Raw genomic sequence first — 26,484 nt, 5'->3', positions numbered from 1 at the left:
GCCCCATTCAAGCCACTGGTAACCTGCTCACTGTTATACCTGTCCTGGAAGACAGCTTTCCTCATAGCCATTACATCGGCCAGACGAGTCTCCGAGCTTCGGGCTCTCACGGTGGACCCACCGTATACTGTGTTTCACAAGGACAAGGTGCAGTTGCGACCACATCCAGCCTTCCTCCCTAAGGTGGTATCGGCCTTTCATATCAACCAGGATATCTTCCTTCCAGTCTTCTTTCCGAAGCCACACTCTTTGGGACGGGAGCAACAATTGCACTCCCTAGACGTCCATAGGGCGCTCACATTTTATATTGAGCGGACAAAGCCCTTTCGTAAAACGCCCCAACTCTTCGTCGCAGTGGCAGACCGAATGAAGGGCCTACCTGTCTCCTCCCAGAGGATTTCATCTTGGGTGTCGTCGTGCAGCTGTACCTGCTATGACTTGGCCCATATTCCATCGAGCCACCTCACTGCACATTCCACCAGGGCTCAGGCTTCTGCTGCTGCCTTCCTGGCTCATGTACCCATCCAGGAGGTATGTCGCACAGCTACCTGGTCCTCGGTCCACACCTTTGCCTCACATTATGCAGTGGTCCAACAGTCCAGAGATGATGCAGCCTTTGGCTCAGCAGTTTTGCATTCTGCAGCATCTCACTCCGACCCCACTGCCTAGGTAAGGCTTGGGAATCACCTAATTGGAATCTATATGAGCAAGCACTCGAAGAAGAAAAGACGGTTACTCACCTTTGTAACTGTTGTTCTTCGAGATATGTTGCTCATATCCATTCCAAACCTGCCCTCCTTCCTCTCTGTCGGAGTAGCCGGAAAGAAGGAACTGAAGGGCCGTTGTGTCGGCAGGGGTATATATCCGGTGCCATTACGGCGCCACTCCAGGGGGCGACCCAGCCGACCCACCGAGTGTTGCTAGGGTAAAAATGTTCCGACGAACGTGCACGCGGTGCGCGCACACCTAATTGGAATGGATATGAGCAACACATCTCAAAGAACAACAGTTACAAAGGTGAGTAACCGTCTTTTCTATGATCCTGGGGGGACTGCATGGTCACCTGTGCTGCTGAGTTCGCCACGCATACCAAACAGGAAATGAAATTCAAAAGTTCCCAGGGCTTTTCCTGTGTAGCTGGCTAGTGCATTGGAGTTCAAAGTGCTGTCCAGAGTGGTCACAATGGAGCACTCTGGGATAGCTCCCGGAGGCCAATACCGTTGATTTGCATCCGCATTACCCCCAGATTCAACCCAGCAAAGTCTATTTTAGTGCAACTCCCCTCGCTGGGGAGGAGTACCGAAGTCGATTTTAAGAGCCCTTTAGGTCGATGGAACGGTGTTGGTTGTGTGGATGCATTCGTTTTTAAATTGACCTAATGCGGCTAAATTCGACTTAACCCCGTGGTGTATACCAGGCCTAAGATTGGCCTGGGACAAGGGATAGTGGAGTTATATTCATTAGTGGAATTACTGGGTGGGAAAAGGAGAGAAAGATCCTAGTACCTGCAGTCCCTCATATCCAGCCATCTGGTGAAATGATTTCACACTGAAGTTTAGTTTGAGTCATGTACACTCATTTGTTCCATTTTTATTTTAAAATAGATATTGGCCTCTGTGATAGTCAGAATATGAAACAAAACCAACATAGATGGCTATCTTATTTATTAAACACATTTTAAAACTTTTTATGATTTATTTAAGGAGCTTTATTAAAGAAAGGTAACAAGCTGGACATCATATAGAAATATCTTGTACATCTGGAACATTATATAAATAATAGAACAGAAACAAAGTAACATATATGTAAAATATGCACAAACAATACATTCAGAATCTGTCCAAATGATCTTTAATAGAACCTATTATCAAATACATGGGTAATAACTTAATTTGTTGTATCACATAAGAGGATCACAGAGTAATTAATAGAAATTCCGAAGTAAGAAGTTCCCACTTATATTTTTGTTTGCTAACAAATTTGAATTTGTTTCTGTAGTACCAAATCTTCATTTTTAAACTGTATAATTTGATTACTGATCAGTAATATTTTCAACAGAGGCTTTGTTTTTACAAAATCTGAGAATAACTTCTAATAGGAATTGGTTACTAAAATATATTTGTAAAATTTGTAGAAACAAGGTGGCAATACACTTATTCCTATGGAAGAAAAAATTCTGGCGAACACTTCAACATTAAGAAGAGTTTAGCAGCATATGTGCAACAGGTGGTCTAATCCATTTAGCACTATGCATAAATTAGTAGCTTTAAAACTGATCTTGTACTGATTAATCAAGGAACCTTTCTGTTACCCTGCAACCTTATGAAACCTAATCTTATTCTACACTGGGCTGAACCCTAACGTTAATTCTAGAGATAGGTGTACATAGAATAAGTTGTATCTTTCAAAATGAATACATGCACTGTATTGGTCAATTTTTCATATAACTAGGAGCAGCTCAACAATGTCTTCAGAAAGGAAGAGTGGCATATGGAGCGTAAAATTTTTACATTGCAGTAAACAAGATCTACTAACTGCAACACTTAAATAGATTCTTAGGAATGGATTTTTTTTCTGTGATTTAAAAAAAAAATAAATGTTTAGTGTACCCACATGATCATGTCCAAATATCATCTACTGAAATACTGTAAAAGTGATGGCTTAAATTCTAAAAAAGCAATCCAACAACGTAGAGGGCCCAGTTGCATTATTTTGTTGTCTTGTGTGATGATTAGTATAATACTGGCATAACAGCACTGACCGTTGGAAGACTTGCGGTATGTGGTACGTGATGGGTGGTATTTAGGAGCACAGGCGGATTCATCTGTTGGTGCTCATTCCTTTTGGAGGTAAGGTGTCTCGAAGTGCCAATCAAAAAAAAATTGGGAGAGAAAGAAGTTAAAACTCAAGTTTGCTTAAACATGGACATAGAAATGAAATAAATAGTCTGTTTTCCAGTGTAAGAGGCTCTCTTTAGTTTCTGGAGGTGTTTGTTTAATATACTTGTTTACCTGAAGCTTATTATGCTGTTGTCTAAAAATTAGTCTTTTTAGAACAATTAATTTTAAGGGCAAATCAATTTCTGGAGAACTAAATATTGTTCTGCAGAAAAACACATTCTGTAACTTGTGTTGTCTGTTTCCAATAAATGAATTGTATATCAAAGCTGTACTATAAATGAAATTTTAGAATAGATTAGACTTTTTAAACTGCAGAGAAAATTGGGTTAGGTTGTGGGTTTTTTTTTATTTATCTCACTGGATAAATCAGAATTGCACTTAGCTATCTTTTAACTAAATTAGTAATCAAGCTGGATTTTGAATGTGTTCAGCGTTTGTGATCATAACTGGACTTTGTTGTTGCTCTGGTATTCCTATTCCTATTGCTTAGTATTAGTATTGTTCAGCTGTCAACTTAATTTGCCACACTGCTCTCTTGTTAAAGCATGTGTAACCAAAAGGTGAACAAAAATTGTGGTGGTTGCTTTTTCGAAATAAAAGCTTTACATTCTGGAGAAAGGTCCTAAATCTGTGAGGCACATTTTCTGTGGCATAGAACTGGGCCCCTAAATCCATCTTTGTATAATTTCATCAGAAACTAGTGGGAGAACAAAGTCAAGTTTTACATTTTGCTATTTGTTTGATGCAAGCTGTCAAGTAGTAACTGGGAATAGGAAAGAATCTACATTTTGAGACCATCTGCATGGGTTCTTTTGTCTGAAACTGACAAGAGGTCATGGCAGATGGTGAGATCACAAAGTTTGGCTTCTTGAGCTTGACAGAATGTGTTCATAAAGCTGGAAGAAAACCAACTATTTTTATTTTCATAGAGGTTGGTGACAAGACTGTAGTAGAGTTTTTTGGATAAAATCTCCTGGATCACTAAACTTGACACAATTTAATCTTTGAAGAATTATCAGTAATTCATTTCACTAACAAAATTATCTCTAAGCCAGGGGTTCTCAAATGGGAGTCGTGACCCCTCAGGGAGTCGTGAGGTTATTACATGAAGGTCGCAAGCTGTCAGCCTCCACCCCAAACCCCGCTTTGCCCCCAAGATTTATAATAGTGTTAAATATATAAACAAGTGTTTTTAATTTTTAAGAGGAGTCACACTCAGAGGCTTGCTATGTGAAAGGGGTCACCAGTACAAAAGTTTGGGAACCACTCCTCTAAGCAGACTAAATATGCTTGGCAATTGCATCTCTTTCTAGTTATCTGTATATCAGATCAGAAAGACTTTCGAATTTCACAGAAATCAAGTTGCCCATCAATACAGAAGTATTTCACTTGAGGTGAAAGCACATCCATCCATCCCCCTTGCATAGGATCCAAGACTTCGTACTTGGAATAGCGGGAGTAAGACGTCAATGGTGGGGCTGAAGCAGGGGTTAGGAAGAGAATGGGCACCTCCATCCCAAATTTTAACACATGATGTAGGAATACAGTATAGTGTCTCCATTACTGTGGTTGTAGCCTCATGGCTACAGCCTCTCCATAGTTTATGCAGGAGTCATTTGGAATCATTGTACCTGCACAGTCACAGATCCAGTAGTTCTTCGAGTGATTGCTCATGTGTATTCCACAATAGGTATGTGTGTTCGCCACATGCACCGGTGCCGGAAGTTTTCCCCATAGCAGTACCTATAGGGGAGCACCCAGCACCCCCTGGAGTGGTGCCACCATGGCGCGGTATAAGGGGTGCTGCGCGCTCCCACCACCCTCAGTTCCTTCTTGTTGCCAGTGAAGGTGCTTCGTAACTGCTGTGCTCCAGCTCTCCACTGTATCTTTCCCTGTTTAGACTGGCATTTAGTTTGTAGGTAGATAGTACATGTAGTTTAATAAATAAATAAATAATTTTATTATATAGATAGAGTAGAAGAACTATGCCTGGGTCAGGGCATGTCCCGGGCTTTAAGTCTTGCAACACTTGTAAATGGCCTATGCCCATAAGTGACCTGCACACTAGCTGCTTACACTCTTGGGGATACCCACGTCAGCCACCGCTGCAAAATTTGCAGATCATGTAAGCCCCAGACTAAGAAGGAGTGGGATATACGGCTCCGAGCCATATTGATGGAGTCAGCCCTGACCCTGACACCGCTATGCCACTCCGGAGTCAGCACCGTAGCATCGGTGACCCAGCAGTGCCTTCCACCAGCTGGCACCGCTCCCCATCCATGGGACACTCTAAGAAGATGAAGCGATCTTCTCCATCAAGGCACCAGGGCAGGCTGGGGGCAAGACTAGACCCGCGTTGAGCAGCTCTCAATCCCCCTCTGCCTCGTGTCCTCCGACTCAAGTAGAGCGGAGTAGCCCAGCCCACTCCGAGCTGACCTCCCCGGATGCCAGTGGCCACATACGGGTGTCCTCCATGCCGGAGGCCCTGCAGGCGGCTCGAGACATAATGTCTTTCCCGGTACCGGCTACACCGACCCCAGCGGCTCCCCGGTCCAGAGGTGAGCTAGCGCTTGGACTGCCACAGTCGCCACCTGGGTGGTACCACTCGCGGTTGAGGGAAGGTTCCCAGCACCGCTCTCTGCAGAGTGACCACACAGCTCACACCAGTCTTTATCGACCCCCACCCGATTGTTTGGCTGGATGCCGAGCAGCAGGGAATCGAGGCACTGCTCCATATCAAGGGAGTGCAGGCCTCGAGGTCAGAGCATGCCCCGCCGGGACTGGTACCGACTGCACCAGAGGTCGCTGGCTTAGGAAAGCCACCCTAGCCCCTCGCAGTACTGACGTCAATGTTGCTCACGCTCTTCACACCGGTCGAGGTCCCCGGCACGGCACTGCTCCCACAGCCCCAGGCGTAGATCGCCGGCAACCAGCTGTCACAGATCCGCCCAACAGAGCCGTTCGTGGAGCAGCCGTTACAGATGGTACTCCTGCTCCTCTACACCAGACTCGAGGTCTCGATCCCAGCACTGCTCACGATAACACTACTCGTCCCCATCCCGGGATAGCGGTTGTTCATACACCAGCCCAACCTCTCCTCGGAGCTGGCAGTCAGCGGATCAGATGACTCCAGTGGGGCAGCCCGCCCTGATGGTGCCACAGAAAATGCAGTGGCACCAGGCTCTCTCGCCAGTGCCCTGGTACCAATGGGCCCTGATGCAGCCCCTGGTGGTGGCCCGCTGGGGCCTCGGACAGACTGCCAGCCTCCCTCTCTCAACCCCCCAGGGGGGGGTCAGCAGAGTGCTCTTCCCCAGCCCCGTGCTCAGAAAGGGACCAAGTGCTGTGAACTGCGGCGCTGGTGGGAACACAGAGCACCACACCTCCATCCTCATCCTCCCCTGATGAAGAGGAGGTGCCATGATGGCCTCCTTTTCCCCAGGAGGACACACAAGCCCACCAAGAGCTCCTGAAAAGGGTGGCCTCAAGCCTCAATTTACAGGCTGAAGAGGTGGAGGAGCTTTCGGACTCCTTCTTTGATGTCCTTTCAGCCACAGCACCAGCCAGAGTGGCCCTCCCTCTCCATGAAGGGGTGGCAAAAATCTCCACTGCCCTGTGGCAGATCCTGTCTTCCTTGCTCCCGTTTCTAAGAGGACAGAGCGGAAGTATTTTGTGCCCGCCAAGGGGCACAGATATCTCTATGCCCACCCTGCCCCCAACTCTCTGGTGGTCGAGGCGGTCAACCACAAGGAACGTCAAGGCCAGCCCGCTCCCACCCTTAAGAATAAGGACTCAAGGAGACTGGACTTGTTTGGGAGAAAGCTTTATTCTTTTTCCAGCTTCTAGCTGAGGGTGGCAAACCACCAAGCCCTGCTGGGCAGATATGATTTTAACTTGTGGGGCTCAATGCCAAAGTTTACGGGCTCCCTCCTGGAGCATGATAGGAAGGAGTATAAGGTCCTGGTAGAGAAGGGCACCGCTGCTGCCAGAGCAGTCCTTCAGGAAGCCTCGGACGCAGCGGACATGGAGCAAGATCTACGGCCTTTGTGGTGTCCATGCAGAGGGCATCGTGGCTCCTCTTGTCCAGGTTGTCCAGCGAGGCAGCTCCTTGCAGGACCTCCCCTTCAGTGGCAAGGCCCTGTTCGCGGAGCAAACAGATGTGAAATTTACACGGTCTCAAGAACTCTCACGTGACCTTAAAGACTCTTGGTCTCTATGTCCCAGCCCCGGCCAGGACCAAGTTCAAACCTCAGCAGGCCCTGGATTGAACAAAACCGTTCAGGAAGTCTTCACAGCTGTTCATTGCCATGGCTGAACGCATGAAGGGTCGGCTGATCTCCACTTAGCAGCTCTCCAGCTGGATCACTTCATGTATCCATACTTGTTATGTTGTTCCCCCGCCACCAGTTGTGAGAGCACACTCGACAAGGGCGCAAGCCTTGTTGGCCGCCTTTCTGGGTCACATCCCTATTCAGAACATTTGTAGGGTTGCTACTTGGTCCTAGGTCCACACGTTCACCTCGCACTATGTGATCGTCTCCCAGACCAGGGAGGACGCTGGGTTCAGCAGGGCAGTGCTTTGTCCCAAGTATCTGTGAACTCCTACCCACCTCCATCAGATATAGCTTAGGAATCACCTATTTTGGAATGCACATGAACAATCACTTGAAGAAAGGACAGTTACCTTTTCCGTAACTGCTGTTCTTTGAGATGTGTTGCTCATGTCCAGTCCACATCCCGCCCTACTTCCTCACTGTTGGAGCTTTCTCAAGAAGAACTGGGGCGGGGCGGGGGGAGGGGGGGAAGCATGCAGTGCCTCTTATACCATGCCATGGTGGTGCCACTTCAGGGGTCGCTAGGGGTGCTCCCCTACTTTTTCTGCTAGGGGAAAACATTCCAGCACCAGTGCATGTAGTGAGCATGCTACATCTATTGTAGAATGGACATGAGCAACACATCTCGAAGAACACCAGTTACGGAAAAGGTAACTGTCTCTTCCACCTTCACACGGTCACTAATGATCTTCTCTTTATTGTCCTATGAGGCCTTTGCAGAGCCCCTACTCTGCAGTGTGCTGAGTTTATAGAGGTGCTCTGACATGGTGGTTTTGTTTTTATGTATGCAGCCATCCCCTTCTCCCCCCAAAACAACAGCATATATCTAATACAAGTTCATGGTTCAGAGGACTTTGGATCAATCCTTTGCACTTGGGTTGAAATTTATCCCTGATGAAGAAATTATTGAATTTTAAATTTGAGTTTTGTACAGACTCCAGACATATAGGAATAAAATGTAGAAAGATGTCCGCATTAGTTCTTAGTTTAGTAGACCCACTTGTTTACCCATCATATTTAGTTATGAAGTGAACTTAGTAATGTTTTTGCCATGTTCGTTTCTAAATCTTCTCATAATTTGAGCTGTGATTTAAAATTTAATATGCCAGCGTTCTGAATTGTTAGGGACTATCACCGATCAACAAAAATTTGTGGTTTCAAAAATTTTGTGCTAAACTGATCATATTAAATGCTGTTTGTGTTCTGTTACATCACCGCAAAGGCTGTTTTCCTTTTATTTACAAAGTTAATTGTCTATTAGAGCACCAGTGGTTGTGGTGCTATTTTGGCAGGAAATCTAAGTTGGAGTCATTACTGATATTAAATGACTCCCAATATCAAATCAAGTCTGAGATTTCCCTTACTTTAAATTGAAGCACTTAAACAATAAATCTATGTATATACATATTCCTTTTCCTGAGTTACAACTGATACCTTATATTTTTAAGCCAGGTAACTTTTTTTTTTTAAAATCTAGGTTTATTTTTCATCATTTATACTGATTACTCATTGCTTTTCTCTCAACTTGAGCAGTAAAAATAAACTAGTTTATTTTTGTTGCTTTCAATTCCTGGATTTGGTGCACTAGCACATGGCTGAAGCATTTGTGTTGCAAATACTACAAGGGAATGTTTGTTAAACTGTTGGAATTAATGTGTTTTTTAAATGGCCAAAAAAACTCAATTAATACAGAGTTAAGGTTGCCTGGTGATAGCTTGTGCCCTTTAAGAATATTGAATTCAGCAAAATTCAAACGTCTAAAAACGAGGAAGTATAGAGTTAAGGTAAATGCCCATACAACCTTAACTGTGCCCCCCCCCTGGAGCTGGCAATAGCCTTTGGGAATTATGTGCATGCTCTCAGCTGCATTCACTGAGTTAGGTGTAGCTGTATTGAATGGTGGAGGAATAAACTGGGGCAGCTTGGGAGAGCTGTGATTGTGATAAGAGGTGATCTGGGATTTGCCTGAAGAATGTCCTAGAACTGTGGTGATTATGATATGAGGAAATCTGAGTCTGAGTGCGTCCCTGTCTCCCTTGATGTGTGTTATCAAAGCAAAGATGTGCACGTGTACCTTGAGGGTCCAGTCTGCATCATTTCAATACAGAATTGTGTAGATAGTGTTAGTACCAAGGCACTGGGATCTTCTTCCCATGAATATTGTCAGTAATGAGGTGGGATATGAGAGCAGTCTGTGGATTTAGTGATGGGTAGGGGAAAAGTATAGGTTCAGGTGATATCCTGTGTGGAGGTGTCATGGGGTTGTAAAACAGTATAAAGTAGTTAAATTGTATGAGTGTGGTATTCGGTTGGGGGTGTAGACTCAGTGTCTGAGCATAGAGCAAGTGCAAGTAATGCCTGGCCATTACAGTGAAAAGGCAGTGTGTGAAGTATGTGTGGTATAGATGTTCTGGGGAATTGCTCAAAGAGGTTAAGGTTGTATGGACATTTACCCTAAATCTGTATTTCCTGCTTTACAGAAGCCTGCGTTTTGCCAAACTGAACATTCTGGAAGAGTCTGAGATTTCACTTGGAAACCTTAACTGTATGTTAAGAAATATTTTTGCCATTTAATTTCCTAGTTTTTTAAAGAGAAATGTGTGTTGGTGGGAGTCAATGGTCATTGAGGCAGTTGTTGTTCTCACCTAGGTTTGCAGTTCATGTTACTGTGGGTAGGTAATAATTAAAAGACCTAGCTTTTATATAGTGCTTTTCATCAGTAAATCTCAAAGAAATGTACATTGTTATCTCCATTTTACAGAAGTGAAACTGAGGCAAAGAGAGGTGATGTGACTTGCCCAGCCAGTGGCAGAGCTAAGAATAGTCCCAGTCCAGGATTCATTCCACTAAGCCATACAGTTGCTATGCAGTTCCTAAATGCTCCTTTCCTCCCCCCTGTACATTTTGTGATAGCAGAATGGGGCTAACGATTGTTCTTTTGAAATGTTTGCAATGTGCAGTTGCTAACAAGGCCAGTGAGAGAAATCTCATCCATGGTCTGTGACCCAAAACTTGACAGTTTTTTAATACATGGTGGTTATAGTAATTTTAAGTGTGAGAGAGAAGACTGGTATATGTCTCCTTTTACCCCCGACACATGTACCCCCTCCCCACCAAAATTTCCAGCTCCCCCTCTCATCCTATTAAGCCGTTAGTTTGCTCTGTAGAAGCTATTGACATGGAAGAAGTTGTTCTTTGCTGTCTCCTGCCCTGTGCTGCTGCATACATATATCACAGGCAGCAGCTTACTGGAGGGCTGCATGCTATCTTGGTTATGTAGCCTGAGCTGGACCCAACATTCCCAGTACCCACCCCGAGCTTGGACTGCTGCCTCTGTTTCAGCCAGACTTCCCAAGCCATGCCCACAGTCCAGCCAGTCTGCTGCTCCTCCAAACCAAGCCTCTTCTCCACACACAGTGGCTAGCCCCCACACAACACACAAGGTTGGAGTGCATATTAGCTATCCATTTTCTGGATTACAGATGTTCGTTTTTTTTGTCATCATTAGGTCCCTTCTCCCCCCCCCCCCCTGCCCAAGATCCCAGCTCAAATGGAGGAGCAGGGAAAAGGTTTCACATTCCCCCAGGAGAGCAAGGTCTCCCAGATACCAAGAAACACAAGGCGCAGAGCTCAGAACCCTGTAGAGGGAGGGGTAGGTCTCCCCAGATCCCAGCACACAGAAGGGGATAATTCGGGGCTGACCTGCCCTCTGTAAACTCCTGACTTCATCTGCCTTAGAAAACACGCCTTATGATGAGACTCCAAGAATTCAGTCTGTTTGCCTTAACACAGAACGTTAAGTGGTGACTTGACTGCAGTCTATAAGTATCTACATGGGGAACAATTATTTAATAATGGGCTCTTCAAACTAGCAGAAAAAGATATAACATGATTCAGTGCTGGAATTTGAAGCAAGACAAATTTAGACTGGAAATAAGGTGTACATTTTGAACAATGAGAATAATTAATCATTGGAACAAGTTACCAAGGCTCCATCAATGACAATTTTAAAATCAAGAATGGAGCATTATGCCTACCTTTTTTATCTTCAGATTTCTGCCCTACATTGGTTTGAATTCGGAGTGCCTGGGGTGGTGTTTTGATCCATGTCTATAACATATCCTCAGTTAGCTTCTCTCTCTGCAATGATCAATGTAATTGATTAGGCATGTCTACAGTGCCACTTTACAGTGCTGCAACTTTCTCGCTCAGGGGTGTGAAAAACAGCCCCCTGAGTGCTGCAAGTTTCAGCACTGTAAAGTGGCAGTGTAGACAGTGCACCAGCACTGGGAGCCACACTCTTGCACTGGTAGCTACTCCCCTTGTGGGGGGTAGGTTTTTTACAGAGCTAGGAGATCTCTCTCCACTTGTATGGTTTCTTAAAATCATCCCAGCAATAAATTTAGATTGGATAGAATTATAGCCAATCTGAGGTTTGATCCACCTGTGACGGGTTGGATCACAGAACCCCCCCGGGAGCTGCCAACTGATGTGCCAGGACTACCTCTGCTCCTGTTTCCCCTGCCAGCTCAGGACTCCAGCACCCTGTCTTGCTGAGCCAGACACTCCCGTCTGCTCCAACAAAGACCCGGGTCTGACTTACTTGCCCCAAAACTGCAGGTTTACCTGAAAGCAGCTAACAGAAGTGTGCTTGTCTTTAGCACTCAGATGCCCAACTCCCACTGGGGTCTAAACCCAAATAAATCCGTTTTATCCTGTATAAAGCTTATGCAGGGTAAACTCATAAATTGTTCACCCTCTATAACACTGATAGAGAGAGATGCACAGTTGTTTGCTCCCCCAGGTATTAATACATACTCTGAGTTAATTAATAAGTAAAAAGTGATTTTATTAAATACAGAAAGTAGGATTTAAGTGGTTCCAAGTAGTAACAGACAGAACAAAGTAAGTCACCAAACAAAATAAAATAAAATGCGCAAATCTGTCTAATCAAACCAAGTACAGATAAGATCCTCACCAGTTCCAGAATGCTCCCTTTTACAGACTAATCTCCTTTTAGCCTGGGTCCAGCAATCACTCACACCCCTTTGTTCCAGTTTCTTCCAAGTATCCTGGGGGCATGGAGAAGCTCCCTCTTTAGCCAGCTGAAGACAAAATGGAGCGGTCTTCCAGGGGTTTAAATAGACTTTCTCTTGTGGGTGGAGACCCCCTTCTCACTCCTATGCAAAGTCCATCTCCAATCTGGAGTTCTGGAGTCACCTGCGCAAGTCACATGGCAATGAATGATTCAGTCTTTACAGGCAGAAGCCATTGTCCACATGGTATCTTGTATGTCTCCAGGAAGACTTTTTACGTGGATTGGAGCATTCCAAGATGCATTGTTCCCCAAGTGCTTCCTGATCGGGTACTTAATCTTGCAAATTCCTTCCCAAAGAAGCTGACCAAATGCCTCACAAAGCTTGCTTGATTTCTAAGTAAGTATCCAGCCAATATTCTTAACCTCAAGTACAAAATTATATGTGTACAAAAGGATGAATAGATATAGCAGACCATAACTTTTACAGAGAGATGTTACATGGCACAGGCAGCACAACACATATTCCAGTTATGCCATAGTCCCATAAAGCATTATGGGATACAGTGTGTCACCATCATATCTAGGGCTGCAGATTTGTCATGGCATTTTTTATCAAAAATTCCAGAACAGTCATGATAAATTTACTCAAAATTAATGGGTTTAGGGGAAATGATGTGTAAAGTCGCAGGTACGAAAATTCAAATATCTGTACTTCCTTAAATACAGTATACATAAATCCCTTCCATCTATAAACACAAAGGAATCTTTTTATTATTTATTATTTTTAATTTGGTCTTAACAATAATTATGTGAAATGAAGTGACACCCTTTTAAAAAAAATAGAACTAGACGAAATGACATGCATGTGGTGCATGGTACAGTTATATATTTAAGTTTATTCTGGCATAAGATGTTATAAATAGATATGTTTTATACCTTGGTGGAACACTGGTCATCCTGAAGTACATTTTTGTATGCAGAAAATGATCTTTCTGCATCAGCACTATTTACTGGCACAGTCAAGCACGAGACAGCAATCACAGCAAGCATTTGCAATCTTATTTCAGGTTTCTCCAAAACTGATAAAAGTTGTTGCTTTGCATTTCATAGACAGTTTTGATGTAAGCATGGTATTCATTCAGTGCTACGCTATTATCTTAAAGTGTATTAGCCTCAGATGCTTCTCTCTCAGGTATGATGAGATATTTTGTTTGATTTGGGTCACATACTAGACAAGCTTTGAAAAATGTTGCTGCAGGCTAAGTGAATGCGGCAGGAGAGTTGCACTGCATGTATGTTTCATTTTTTTCAGCACTATTAAGGAGTACTTCTTTGCCCACTACATGCTCATGTTCATTGGCACTGCTCTTCACTCACATGCATGTACTTGGTCACCATATGTGAACGTATCACAGGTTCTTCATATTTTGTCAAGGTATAAATGGTAGGCAGTTCATACCTCTGCGAGATACTCAGCTGTTTAAGGACTTCTAGTAACTGGCACAAATGGATGACATCTGCAATGCACAAACTGCTTCATTGATTGCTCCCTTCTTTGAAAAAGGAAATGTAGTCTTCTGTGAGCTAAGTGGAAACACAATGTTAAACCTGCTGTTCCAGTATGTTATAACTGGACTATTTCCTTCATCTTCCAAGTGCATACAAAAGCAAGCTTTACATGCAGGGCAGGCTATAAATGCTTGCTTCACAATAACAATCATGTCATTTCTTTTTTTCAAGGTTCTTATGTCACACGTCACCAACCAGGTTTAGGTGAGCAACATATGTCACATGCACTTTTATGCTCTGCTCTGCTCCCAGGCCTTTTTCATATATGTTGCATTGTCTGATACAACAGCAGTGTTCTGGTCAAAGCAAACTTTGTATTTATCCAGTGTTTCCCATGTTGCTTGGCTAATAGTCCTAAAGTTCAGAGTCCAATGCCCCACAATTCAACAGAAGTACACTTAATTTCAATTCATGTTTACATTGTGGTTTGCTGAAAAAAGCCAATATGTTGATTTTCTACATCTGTGGTCTCAAGTGACAATGCCAATTCTATCACAAATCTTTAGCTTTTCTTTATTTTCTCTTACGTAATTTTCAAATACTCTTGGAAAATAGAATTTCTGTAGATGGCACTAACTTGGTATGATTCCAACGTTTTTCAGGTTACACTGTAAATACTCCTTTAGGGTACATTGTTGGGGGCTTTTGGTGGCAGATTTGGTGACCAGAGCGTCAGTAAGCTTTAAAAAGTTCAGTCTGTCTATGAAGTTGCTCCTGTTTCCTCAAACACCTGACAAAGTTTCTTGCACTTGAAATCTGAAGAGAGCAGAGAACAAGATCTCTATTTTATGTTTGTGGGATGCTGTCTCCAAATGTCTATCTCAACTTGCTTGATTGTAAATTACTGGTACTCAGTATGTTGGGGAGGGGGGAATTCCACTTTTATTAAGCTATTTTTTGAGAGATCGTACCGATTGGTCCCTTGCACTTGTGTGATATTTTACCAGTTACCGACACCATAATTTCAGACCAAGTCCTTTGTTTGCAAAGTAGTATTGTGCTTGCAATATTGCTAAGGAAGGCAGCTGACTTGTCAACAATAAATTATGTAATACGTAATTTGCACAACTATCAAAAATCCAACATAAATTAACTGTTACATAATTTGTTCAGTTATGAAAAACACAATTTTTAGTAGTTAAGTTCAATGCACTTGATTAGTGTTCCCAGACTTTTCACTAAGGTGACCCACAACTACGTTGTCTTTTTGCAACCCACCTATGATCAAAATTAATGGATGGGGTGGGGTTATATATGGGTTATATAAAATAACGTGCCCTATTACCTTACTTAACTAACAAAATTCCCTCTTGTCTAATAAGGTACTTCTTACATGAAGTTCTTTTCAAAGAGGTTTTTCAACCAGCATGGCTGAGACCCTCCTTTCATAAGACCAAGCCCACTGGCAACTTGTCTCCCCAGTGAAGGATGCATGGGCATCTCTCTGCACCCCTAGCTATATTAGACCAGTTCTTTGTCCCCACCCCACCCCTTTGTTCATTGTTTCTTTTAATTTCTTGTCCTGAAGTCCCCGCCGTCTCTTTGTTAGCATTTGACTCAGAATGCAAATAAACTTCCCTCGTAAGACATGGAATACACTGTGGTCAGCCAGGGAGATAAGTGTGTCTCCCTTCTCCTGTCTGGTGGAACCTGTTTTAAGACACATTACTCTGGCCGACCTGCCTTTAACTACAAGGCTTTAAAAACATGATTTCCCAGGCATACATCTCATTATATATTATCCACACATACATTTTTGAAAGATTATGATAACCAGTGTGACACAGGCTTTCAGTAGAGACCTTACAAGACACTTTTTGGTGAACTAGTATGTAAATACTGGACTCAGGGGATCCCTGTAACCTTTATGCACACTTGTGCCCTCTGCCAGTTGGCATCAAGAGATCCTTGAGTCACAGCAAGCTCATACACATTTGGATAAACATTCTTCTCAACTAGCACTTGCACTGACTGCACAGTCAAGGTCTCAGAAGAAGTGAAGCAACAGAGGTTTCCTGTGGGTTTTGGACTGGATTCGCCACCCCAAGACACAGGCTGGGGTGACTGTAGAATGCTTTAAAGTATTGCTCTGTAACTGCCCCATGTAGACCCATGATTAGGTACCTTTTAGTTCATGCCAGCAGAGTCTACACAGGGCAGTTAAACCACAGTGCTTTAGGGTGCTGTACAACTTACCCTCCTAGTTACCAGCATAGACTCCAGAACCCAGGTAGATCCAGGAGTGTAATGAAGTTATGCCAGGGGGACCAGCCCACTCCTCTCTCTCCATCATGGAAGGAGAGAGGGTGAGGGGTGGAAATTTGCTGTTACCCTCCTGTCTCTCAGTCCCTCCCCCAGTAAGTGAGGGGAGCTACTGAGACTGGGCAGCTGGTACTCTGTACTGCCCTCCCACTCCTTGGTGGCTTTGTGTCAAGTTCTATTTGGATGGAAATTCAAATTCAGTTACATTCATAAAAACAGTATTTACGTTTTTTTATTAAATAAAATTACCTTAACACTACTAGATAATATGAAAATGTTTATCAAAACATGTTTTACATTTAAAACTGATTAAACAAAAGAAGTACATGTAGGTGACAAATTGAACTGATTGTCTCTGTGTTCTTCAAGTTAGAACTAGTAGATCTCACTGTCTCACATCTAGTTTGTATTCATAGACTGGAAGAAGAAAAGCTTTCCTGCTTTTTTTCAACTCCCAATCAGAGTCTCAACTTCGAACGAACTGTCATTGAACTGAATAAGCTGAAATGCAGAAAATATTCTCTCTGTACCTGCAGAAGAGGCTACTGCTGTCCAAAGCTGGTTTAGCATTTCAGCAACCTCTGGTTCCAGGTGCTTAGGCAGTGATTTTCACCAGTTCAGTGGTTTTGACTTTCTTTAAAACTTGGCAGCAAATACATACTGCTAAATATTTTTTGTATATAATTTAGATGATTTGAATAGATTATAGTAAAATTAGGCTTTAACATGTGTTTATCAATCAATTTGAAATTTAAGTTTAAAGAGGCTTATTTAAAAAAACAACAACCTGTATTTAAATAAATAACTAATTTAAATCTAATTTTGTAAATTTTTAAAATCAATTTTATATTTTTATTAACCTTGCTGTATGTCAGTAGTAATCTTTAATCTTTAACTGAAGTTTTTCTTTGTAGTGGCCTCTAATTTTAGAACTATTTCTTTATAAAACTGCTTGAAAATTTTCATAGGTGACTTGGAGTAGTAGTCGCCTGTATGTGAGAGCTCAGTATTTATTTCAGGTAATGTTCAGTATGGCATAGGTTATTCCATGAGAGGGAGAGTACATTTATATATAGCCTCTTCATGATCCTGCTTGTGCCACCAGTGCAATCTACATGATGGAAGCTTCTCCAAGCAATGCCTGGCAGAGGAGCACTTGCACGCCCTCTCCTATCCCTTAGCATTCAAATGTTCTGAGGGCAAGGAAACATGGTACCTGCAACACCAGATGGAAATTAAACTTGCTGGATCTGATGGAACCTGGAGCTTTTTTCTCTGGTGCTTTAAGTTTTTTATTTATATTTTTTTAGTATAGTTTTTCTTCTATTATAGTTTTACTGATAAGTGGTGCTGTTTAGAGTGAGGAGTTGTGGTTATTTTTAATATAGGGCAAGGCTTGATCCCTGCAGGATGACTGATCTAAAAAAAAGAGTGGATTTTAAGATATGCTTTCCTGTCTGGCAGTTTTCCAAATTTGGACAATGATGTGAAGTAACTAGCATGTCTTGGCAAAGGCTATCTGCTCTAGGTTTATATCTAGAGCATGCAAGGAGAGACAGAACAGACTTCAGACACTCTTATTTCAGGAAGCCCTATTAGATAAGCCTCTCAGATTTGAGAAGGTGGAGCATGAAGAAAAAGTACTTGTATCTGCTCCATTTTAAGCATCTGACCAGATTAAGGTGCCTCATACAACTAGAATTGGCACCAGAATTACCTCTGTGTGCTCTGGTGGTCAGAGCATTAAATCTGCTCGAGGCTCCCAAGGTATCAGTTGTGGTTCTGAGGATGAAGGCTGCTGCTAAGACAACCACTGTTAGGGCCAGATCTCATACAGGTGACTCATTGGATCGATGGGATTTGGATCAGTTCTCCTTCTCTGTTCCCCCTTCTCTGTTCCCAGACAAAAGTCAAGATTGGTTGCATAAGGCAAACCTTGCCTAACATCTGAAGTTGCAAATACTAGGATTTTCTTGGAGTCAAAGATGTCTAAAGGCATGAGACTGGCACAGACAGTAGTATTGGCTTTAGCACCAATATCAGAACTGAGAAAGACTTATTAATGTCCACCACAGGGAAAAGAGTCTTCTCATTTGGATCCAGAGGCTCTCTTATGGAGAGAGAGAGAGAGAGGTTCTGATAGTTATTTCTTGGGCCTCTGTTTCTGAGAAGAGGGGCAGGTCAGAGGACATTTTCTTTTTTTTTTTTTTCCTCCAGAGTTGTTGCCTCTTTCCAACATTCCAAAGGGATCACTGGGCAAATCTTTTTCTTCCTTAGGACCTACATGTTCTTGGATTCTAATGTTGTCTCAAAAAAAAAATCTGTTATGGATCTGAGATCGGATCTGCAATCAGAAAAGGATCAGAACAACCTAAGGAGCCACTTAAGTTTCAACCACTTAGGTCAGGATTTATTCCATCTCATGGACCTTTTGGACCTCCTCATCCTATGGGCATGTTTCCAGACTGGGGTACTGACAAGAATGGTATCATTTGGCTCCATAGCCATATTGGCCCCCATATAAGAAATTTATGGGATCTCCCCAGTATGGCTGATATAGAAATGTGCCTGCTTCCAAAGATCAGATCAAGACCTCTTGGATTCAGTAGCTGCAGATAAATCTGCTACTCCTACTGTAGTATCTGATACTTTGTCAAAGGAAGGTGAGGAAGTAGTTGAGCACATAGAACAGCAGCAGTCAGAGAATGAGATTCAGACAGATTCTTCCCAGAATGAAAATGTGGGCATAATTTCATTTTCAGAATATACTCTGCAGTTCCACAACCTTGATCGTATTCCTTTATTGTTAATTATCTTCGGTGACAGTGGAGGAAGCATCACATCCTGTTTCTGATATTTTGGGAGCTCCCTAAGAAAATAGAGTATTTTTGCCTAGTTGAATGGTCTTTTACAACCTAAAAAAAGCTATATGGGCCACTCCAGCTTCCTATCAACCTATATCTGAAAAAGCTGATGAACTGTACCAGTTACCACATAAGGGGTTATTTTCTTACTCATCCCAGTTCAGATTCTTTAGTGGTAACAGCTATGAGCAACAGGTATGGTGGAAGCCAAGCACATTTTACACCCTACAACAGGGAGGGAAAGAAATTGGGTACCCTAGGGAGGAAGATGTTTTGGCTGGTATTAGGATAGCTAATATCAGGCTGCTGTGTCCTATTACAAATTTCATTTATGGGATAAGAGGACCACTTATAGAATGCTCTTAGAGCTTCTTTTAATGCTTTGGATTCTGGTGCTAGAGCTTTATCATGTACTGCCACATTGAGAAGATATGCTTGTTAAAAGTTGAGGACCTTCTGCTTTGAGGGTGACTGACTTCTCAATAATAAAACTGATCTTTTGCAGACTAAAAAAAAAAAGAGGCAATTCTGTACTCCTCCATCGTCTCTGTATTTTATTTGTCACATAGGCATCAACAGCCTGCTTTCTCTCAGACCCAGCAGAAGAAAGTCATTTCAATCTCAAATAAAGTTAAAGTACTCTTTAGCTTCTATATCTTCGTTGAATTGGAGAGCTCAGATTTGACATGAGACTCAAGTGTGGCCAATCAGTGGGCATTAGTTTTTCCTACCCTTTTCTTTGAAGATAGTCTGACTCATTTTGCAAGCCATTGGAATCTGATAACATCCAACAAATTGGTATTCTCCAAATGATTCAATGAGTGGGAATATTCAGAGGCCACTCGAAGAAGAAGAAAAAAAAAGGTTGGTTACTTCTGAGAGTTCTTTAAGATTTTTTTTTTTAAATTCACACTCCCTGCCCTCCTTCCTTTCTTTCTGAGTCTTTACAGCTAGTTTATCTGAGATAACAGTGGAAGGAACGGAGGTGGTAGAGGGCACTGTGTGCCCCTTTTTATAGCCTCACTCTGAGGGCTTGGCTACACTTACAGTTTGCAGCGCTGGTAGTTTGCAGCGCTGGTCATCCAGCTGTGTAGGAGCAGCGCTGGTGTGTGGCCACACTCACAGCTACCAGCGCTGGTGTGTGGCCACACTTGCAGCATTTCCAGCGCTGTTGGGAGTGATGCATTATGGGCAGCTATCCCAGCATTCAAGTGGCCGCAACGTGCTTTTCAAAAGAGGGGGGTGGAGTGGGGTCTAGTGTGACAGGGAGCGGGGGGAGAGAGAGAGTGGATTTTTGGAGCCAACACTGTGTGTTAGCTTCCTGACTTGAAAAATCAGAACATTTTTCCGACCCCTTAGTCTTAACTCTTAATTGCAAACAGCATGCAGGCAACACGACTCCCCGCTGTTTCCCTGCCTGCCTCTCATTTGATTGTTTACAGCCAGGTACAGATGATCACAGCAAACAGGAGCTGTGTTTGTTTTTTAGATAGCAGCAGCAACGGAGGAGCTCCACAGAGCTCATTCACAACAGGGAGGAGGATCTCATTTGATTGTTCACAGATTGATCACAGCAAACAGGAGCTGATAAGCAGCTCCGGTAGAAACGGGGAGCTCCGGAGGTTCACAACAAAACAAAGAGAGGCTGCATAACAAAACAAAGGGAGTAATTTAGTTTAAAGCATTCTGGGATATCTCCTTATTCCCTGGAGGCCAATAAAAGCGCTGGTGTGTGTCCACACTTGATGAGCAGCGCTGGATCACCAGCGCTGCAATCGCTACACCCCAACCTGGCCAGGTGTACAGCCAGCGCTGCAGCCAGGGAGTTGCAGCGCTGGATGTGCCTTGCAGGTGTGGACAGTTACTAATTGCAGCGCTGGAAAGCCTCTACCAGCGCTGCAACTTGCAAGTGTAGCCAAGCCCTCAGAACGTTTGCAGATAGGGACAGGAGGAGTGGAAGGGGGCATGCGAGCACTTCAACAGGCAATGCTTGGAGAAGGTTCCACAGTCTAGACTGCATTGGCAGATATGTTCCCATGAGTGTGACTATTCCAGTTATAAGTAAGTATACTTCATTTCTTAAAGACCTGAAAGATATTAGAGAGAACTGGGTTTGTACTTTTTCTTGCTGGGACTTAAAGGACTGAAAAAAAAAATGCCACAAGCATGTTTCGCCTTTTAAAATGTGAAATCTGGAATCTCAAGTCCTTTTCTCTGCTGTTTTTGCTGGAAGTCCTTGGGTGGCCTACAGAACATTTATCAGTTATGGAGAGAATTCATTCAGTTCCAGTTTAGGGTTAGTGTGCACCGATTATAACCAATTCAGGAGTTTTGGTTTCAACACTTACTAATAGGATAGCCTGCTCCTTTAGCAGTTAGTGTAGTTAGGCCCTTATGATATACTTGGTACTTCTTTACCATTAATAACTATCCTAAACTGTGTTACATTCCCAGTGGCCTTGCAAAATGTGACACTTAGTCTGTCTCTGAAAATTATAACCACCCAAGACACTCATTTACAGTCTATGGGGTAATGCATTAAATTAGTGATGTACTTCAGGAATCCATTTTAATTATATATGGTGTTAAAATCTGTCTTTTTAACAGGATGTACATTTTGGAGATGGAAAAAGGATAACTTATGGTTTTACAGAATATAAAGAAATACTGTCTGACATGATGGCAAAAAATGTAAGTATTATAAGTCAAAAGGTCTACCAGTTACTCTGGCCTTTTGAATTTGGCCAGGGATTAATTGTGATATTAGTGTAAATTATAGTACATGGGTGTGGTGTGTATGAGAACCCCCTATTGGGACAGTATAAACACTTCCCCAGTATTTTAAAAATATTTATCGTCTTTCACAGCCCATAGGAGAATTAGCTTGATTAGTTAACAGAAATGTTGAGGAAAAACCTGTTAACGGGTAGCGCAAAAGCTATGTCTAAGAAATGAGTATTGCATTTATTTCTGAAAAATGATGAGCTTCATGGTCATTTTTTCAGGATTGAGTTATACAAGCTATGTCCAACTCCTATGAAAGTTCTGTCTTCTGTACACAAGTCCTGTCCAACTGATTGACAGTTTAAATGTTTTAGTTGAACATAACCCCAAACTCCCATGACAGTTATGGAGCTCAAATCTTGCTGTTTTTCTTCCTTCATCTAACCTTTCCTTTTAGTTCCTACAGCTGAAAAACTTCCTCCAGGCTTTGTGTCTCATCTTGATTACTGCAACCTCCTTCCTGTGATATTCCTAAGGCTAACACCCACATCTTCCTCTTTTGGTTCATACAAAATGCAGTTGCCAAGCTTCTTTGCCCAGAGCTTTCACCATGTCATTCTTGTTTTGCATATCCCCACCGGCACTTCAGTTTTCCATTGCATCAAATTCAAGTTTGTTGTCCTCACCTTTAAGGCCCTTCATATAACTAACCACCCCCCCATTTAATCTCATTTTGTGTTGGGCCTTCTGCCCATTTCTTCCCCTCTGTCAGTGATGCTAGCCTTGAACACCCTTGTCTGCTTCCTTATTCATGAAACACCCTTTCTGAACTGATTTGTAAGGCTACTACTCCCTCTTTCTTCAAATCCCTCTTGAGGTATGTGCCATACCACCTCCCCGTCCACAAGACAAAATCAGACAAATAACTGATTCCTGTTTAATTTTAAGGGCGGGAATATTTTCTAGTGAGTTAGAACCATTAAATTATTCCTATGTAAGTGAGTTTTGATTGCCAGTTAAGTCCAGCTACTTCATCATGGTTGCAATTGCTACTCTACACATTCCACAAACGTTAGCCTGTGGTAAACCTACCAGTGTTTGCACCCTGGAACAGATGTATGGAGTGCCTAGATACTAGCATTTATGATCCTGTTAGTCATCTCAAGTTAACTGGTAATCAGTGAACTCAGGCTCAAATAGAATCACAAACTTCAGTCTAGACACAGCCCAAGTTATAGTTACAGTCTTGTTTTAAGTTAGTTTGTAAGCTCTTTGGGAAAAAGACGATCTCTGTTTGTTTGATTGTGCAGCACAGTGGGAATTAATCCTGAATGGGGCATCTGGGCATTACCACAATATGAATAAGAAAGGTACAAATAATTTATTTTTAAGTCGCATCTAATTGGCAGATCCCTGACCATGTACTGTTGTATGAAATTGTTACAGTTACATAAAGAGACCATGTTGGAGGAGGAACAATCCCAGGAAACACTTTCTGGAATGTGCTAGTACCTAGTTAATTTTTTTTAATCCTGAGCATATAGCTCTTCTGAGACTTGAAGATGAACTTAGAAATAAGACTATTTTACACAAATGTGTATACTGCTGTCACTCAAATTAATTTTTTTGCCATTTGAAATGGAACAGATACTTCTGCCATAGACTTTGTACATCAGACTTCAGCTCACAGCAAATGATTGAGTGAGCTATAATGGTAATAGTGACTAAGGAATCCCAATCCTTTTCACAGTATTGTAGGAAACTACCTTTAGTAGCTGTTTTGTTAATTTTAATGCTTTGTACTAATACAAAATGAACATCAAAGTCATTGTGTTTATTTTAATGTATAATCTTTACCTGAGCCACTTCTTAAAACTTGTAACTTCTGGAATTACTCTAGAATCTTTGCCTCAACAAAGAGGTGCATAGTAGGCATTTCTACTCAAAGTGTACTTAAGTGAATAAATACTAAACAAATCTTTACATACAAGCCAAGCTCCGATCACTACAACTAAAAATAATTGTCATTATATAAATATCTGGTCTACTTTTTAAAAGTTTTGTCAGCATAACTATGTCGGATAGGAGTGTTTTCTTTTTTAAAAATAAATAAATAAATACTTTTTTTTTTTTTTTTAGATCACATCCCTAACAGGCACACTGTGCTGGCAAAAGCCCTAATGCAAGATGTAGTTATATTGCCCAAAAAGTGCTTTTGCATCATAGTTTATTTAGTTGGGGAAGCTGGTAGGAAGTTATACCAGTGAAAGAACTCTCTTACTGGTATAAACTGCATCTCCATTGGAGGGTTTGCTGGTGTAGCTATACCAAGATCAGTATACAAGCAAACCCTTTCTGTTGTAGTTGTACAAGGTCTAAGATACACTTTGAAGTGTATCATTAATTCTGGTAATAGAATCAGTTTCAAATTAGTCACTCTGGTAAAATTCCATTGTCAAGTACTGAGAAGGTGCAAGAAATTGCCTTTCAGACTACAGAAGTGTCAACCGAATACAGTTAATTCTTCATGATGTGTTGAACCCCCTGTCAGAAAGATATAAATTAACTGTCTACACAGCCGATGGCATTTCTTTAGTGCGTCAGGTGCATTCTAAACCTCTTTTTACTTGGAATTTGTAGAATTACTCAAACTAGTTAAATTTTAATTAAAAAAAAATACTGTAACCTAGAAAGGGGAAAATGAGGTGTTTTTGTTGCTTGATGATGTATAAAATGTATTTGCCCTTTAAACATTTCTAGTTCTTGTTCCCAATTGCTAGGTACAAAAATCATAGGTGACTATTCACTTTCACAATATGCATTGTTTCATTTTATTCATAAGGTGCAACATAAATGTTCAGCATTTATTGTGGAAATTATTAACAAGCAACTTATCATGTCACAGATTAAATTAATCCTATATCTTCACAAGTAGAAGAAATTGAGTGACTTAAAACGCTTCAGACCTGTAAATTCTTGCCAAAGGTGAACAGAATATTATTTTCAAAATGTTTTAAAATATTGGCTACGAAGGAAAAGTGTTTTCTCTCATTTTCAGTGTGAAAATTCCTTTTTGAAAGTAGGCTCAGCTTCAATTTATGTAGATTTTCTTGTCAGTCTTCTCTGTTTGTTGGAGTTACACATTCTTGTTCAATATAGTTTATTTCAGGGTTTCTCAAACAGGGGTCGCCACTTCTGTAGGGAAAGTCCATGGTGGGCCGGGCTGATGTGTTTACCTGCTCCGTCCGCAGGTCCGGCCGATCACAGCTCCTACTGGTCTGCTGACTGGGAGCTAGTTGAACTGACATCCATCAGATTACCCATCTGTGTCACCTGCCAGGTTATTTGGTATCTCTTGGTTGGGGACACTCCTTTTTCCTCTCTCCTGTTAATGTTCTCTTGTAATCTGCAGGAAGTGAAGATGATGCATATGGCTCCCCATTTTTCTTATACTGATATGTTACCCCTAAATTATCGAAATAGCTAATTCCAGGTTTTACCGTTTAAGGACATTGCAACTGGACTAAACTGCAAGATTTTGCCAGTACTTCACTTGGCTGCTCTCCCCAAACTCAAGAATTCTTAGAGCTAGGCCCAGGTTAAGCAAGTCTGAACTGATTTGATAGATGCAGAATGAGAGAACCTGGACCAGCTGAATATAATGTTCTAGTGGCCCAGGACCTTTCCACAAGTTCAAATAATCATCACCTGGTTAACATTCTTTCTGACTTTGTTCTTGACACACTGTCAGACATGGCAGGGAAGACAGTTACACCATGAAGCATGACCCTTGGGGACAGATATTTGATTTTCCATTCAGATGGTGGAGTTAACTGTTTCCCAGTGAAACCTCAGAGTGTTGATCTGGAACCTCAGTTGAGTGCCTTGTTACTGCTGTTCAGTTCCTCTCTCCTTCCATGCTCGGAAAATACTTGAGATAACATAGTTCTTGGATGATACTTTCTGGAAAAAGAGCACAAAGGTATTTTAATATAAACTTTTGTGTTATGTTTGAGTTAGTATGCACTCTGGACAATAGTTTTAAAATGGTTTGAAACTCACTTCTCAGTGGTCTAGACATGTGTCATTAGTCCCTGCCAAGGGCGCTGAGGTAGCTGTCCCTCTTATACATGGTTGGGTGCCAGATTCTTCCGGGGGATGAGGACCCTAGAAAAGTTAATGCTTTGCATAATACCAGTTTAAATTGATGGCTCAAAAGATTGCCATTGGCATGCACAAATAAAATCCCTCCAGTGGAGGTGTGGAATTGGAAGTAATCTTTTTGGTCTGTCTATGAGCCAGAGTCTGTGTTCAGACCCAATACTCCATCTTTTTAATTTGCTCTAAACAGGGCCATCCTTAGGGTACCAGGAATTGAGGCGACTGCCCTGGCCCTGTGCTTCGGGGGTCCCTGCAGGGGGAGGTGAGGAGGAGCACCCCTACCAGAACGCGCCCCCACCCCATGCCTGCTGCGTATCAGATCAGATTTGCAGCATCAAGAAGCGCTGGGCGGGAGGGGGGAAGGAGCGAGGGTGCATCATGCTCTGGGGAGGGGAAGCGGTGGGGGCAGACAGAAGCACGGCAGGGGTAGGATCTTGGGGGAAGGGGTGGAGTGGGGGCAGGGCCTGGGCGGAGCTGAGGGGAAGCACCCCCCACAGCAGATAGGTGCTGAGTTTCTAATGTCCCGTGCCCCGCACTCCCCTAGGTACGGCCCTGGCTCTAAAACCCTTGCAAGTGTCAATATATATGCAACTTCATAGCCTTTCCTAGAGCTAGGTGGGCAATGAAAACTATTC

The 26,484-nt window shown here is 42.4% G+C and overlaps 1 protein-coding gene across 9 annotated transcripts in view; it reads left to right on the top strand.

The window, feature by feature from the left end:
• The window catches only part of TFDP2 (transcription factor Dp-2), a 178,997-nt gene that overhangs the window by 14,301 nt on the left and 138,212 nt on the right, over positions 1 to 26,484 (top strand). For 5 of the 9 annotated variants that reach the window (XM_045030682.1, XM_045030684.1, XM_045030683.1 and 2 more), the window contains exon 2: positions 21,572 to 21,655. The exons of 2 other annotated variants lie outside the window; for them this stretch is intronic. In XM_045030682.1, coding sequence (XP_044886617.1) covers positions 21,641 to 21,655 — 15 coding nt within the window. In that variant the 5' untranslated portion in view covers positions 21,572 to 21,640. Of the gene's footprint in view, positions 1 to 9,711; positions 9,777 to 21,571; positions 21,656 to 26,484 lie in introns of all 9 variants that reach the window. 2 more of the 9 variants (XM_045030681.1, XM_045030688.1) reach the window with 1 other exon arrangement.

The sequence above is a fragment of the Mauremys mutica genome, chromosome 9, assembly GCF_020497125.1.
Source record: "Mauremys mutica isolate MM-2020 ecotype Southern chromosome 9, ASM2049712v1, whole genome shotgun sequence".
NCBI classification, from domain to species: Eukaryota; Metazoa; Chordata; order Testudines; family Geoemydidae; genus Mauremys; species Mauremys mutica.
The sequence above is the reverse complement of the archived record's forward strand: the minus strand, read 5'-3'. Positions and strand labels throughout refer to the sequence as shown.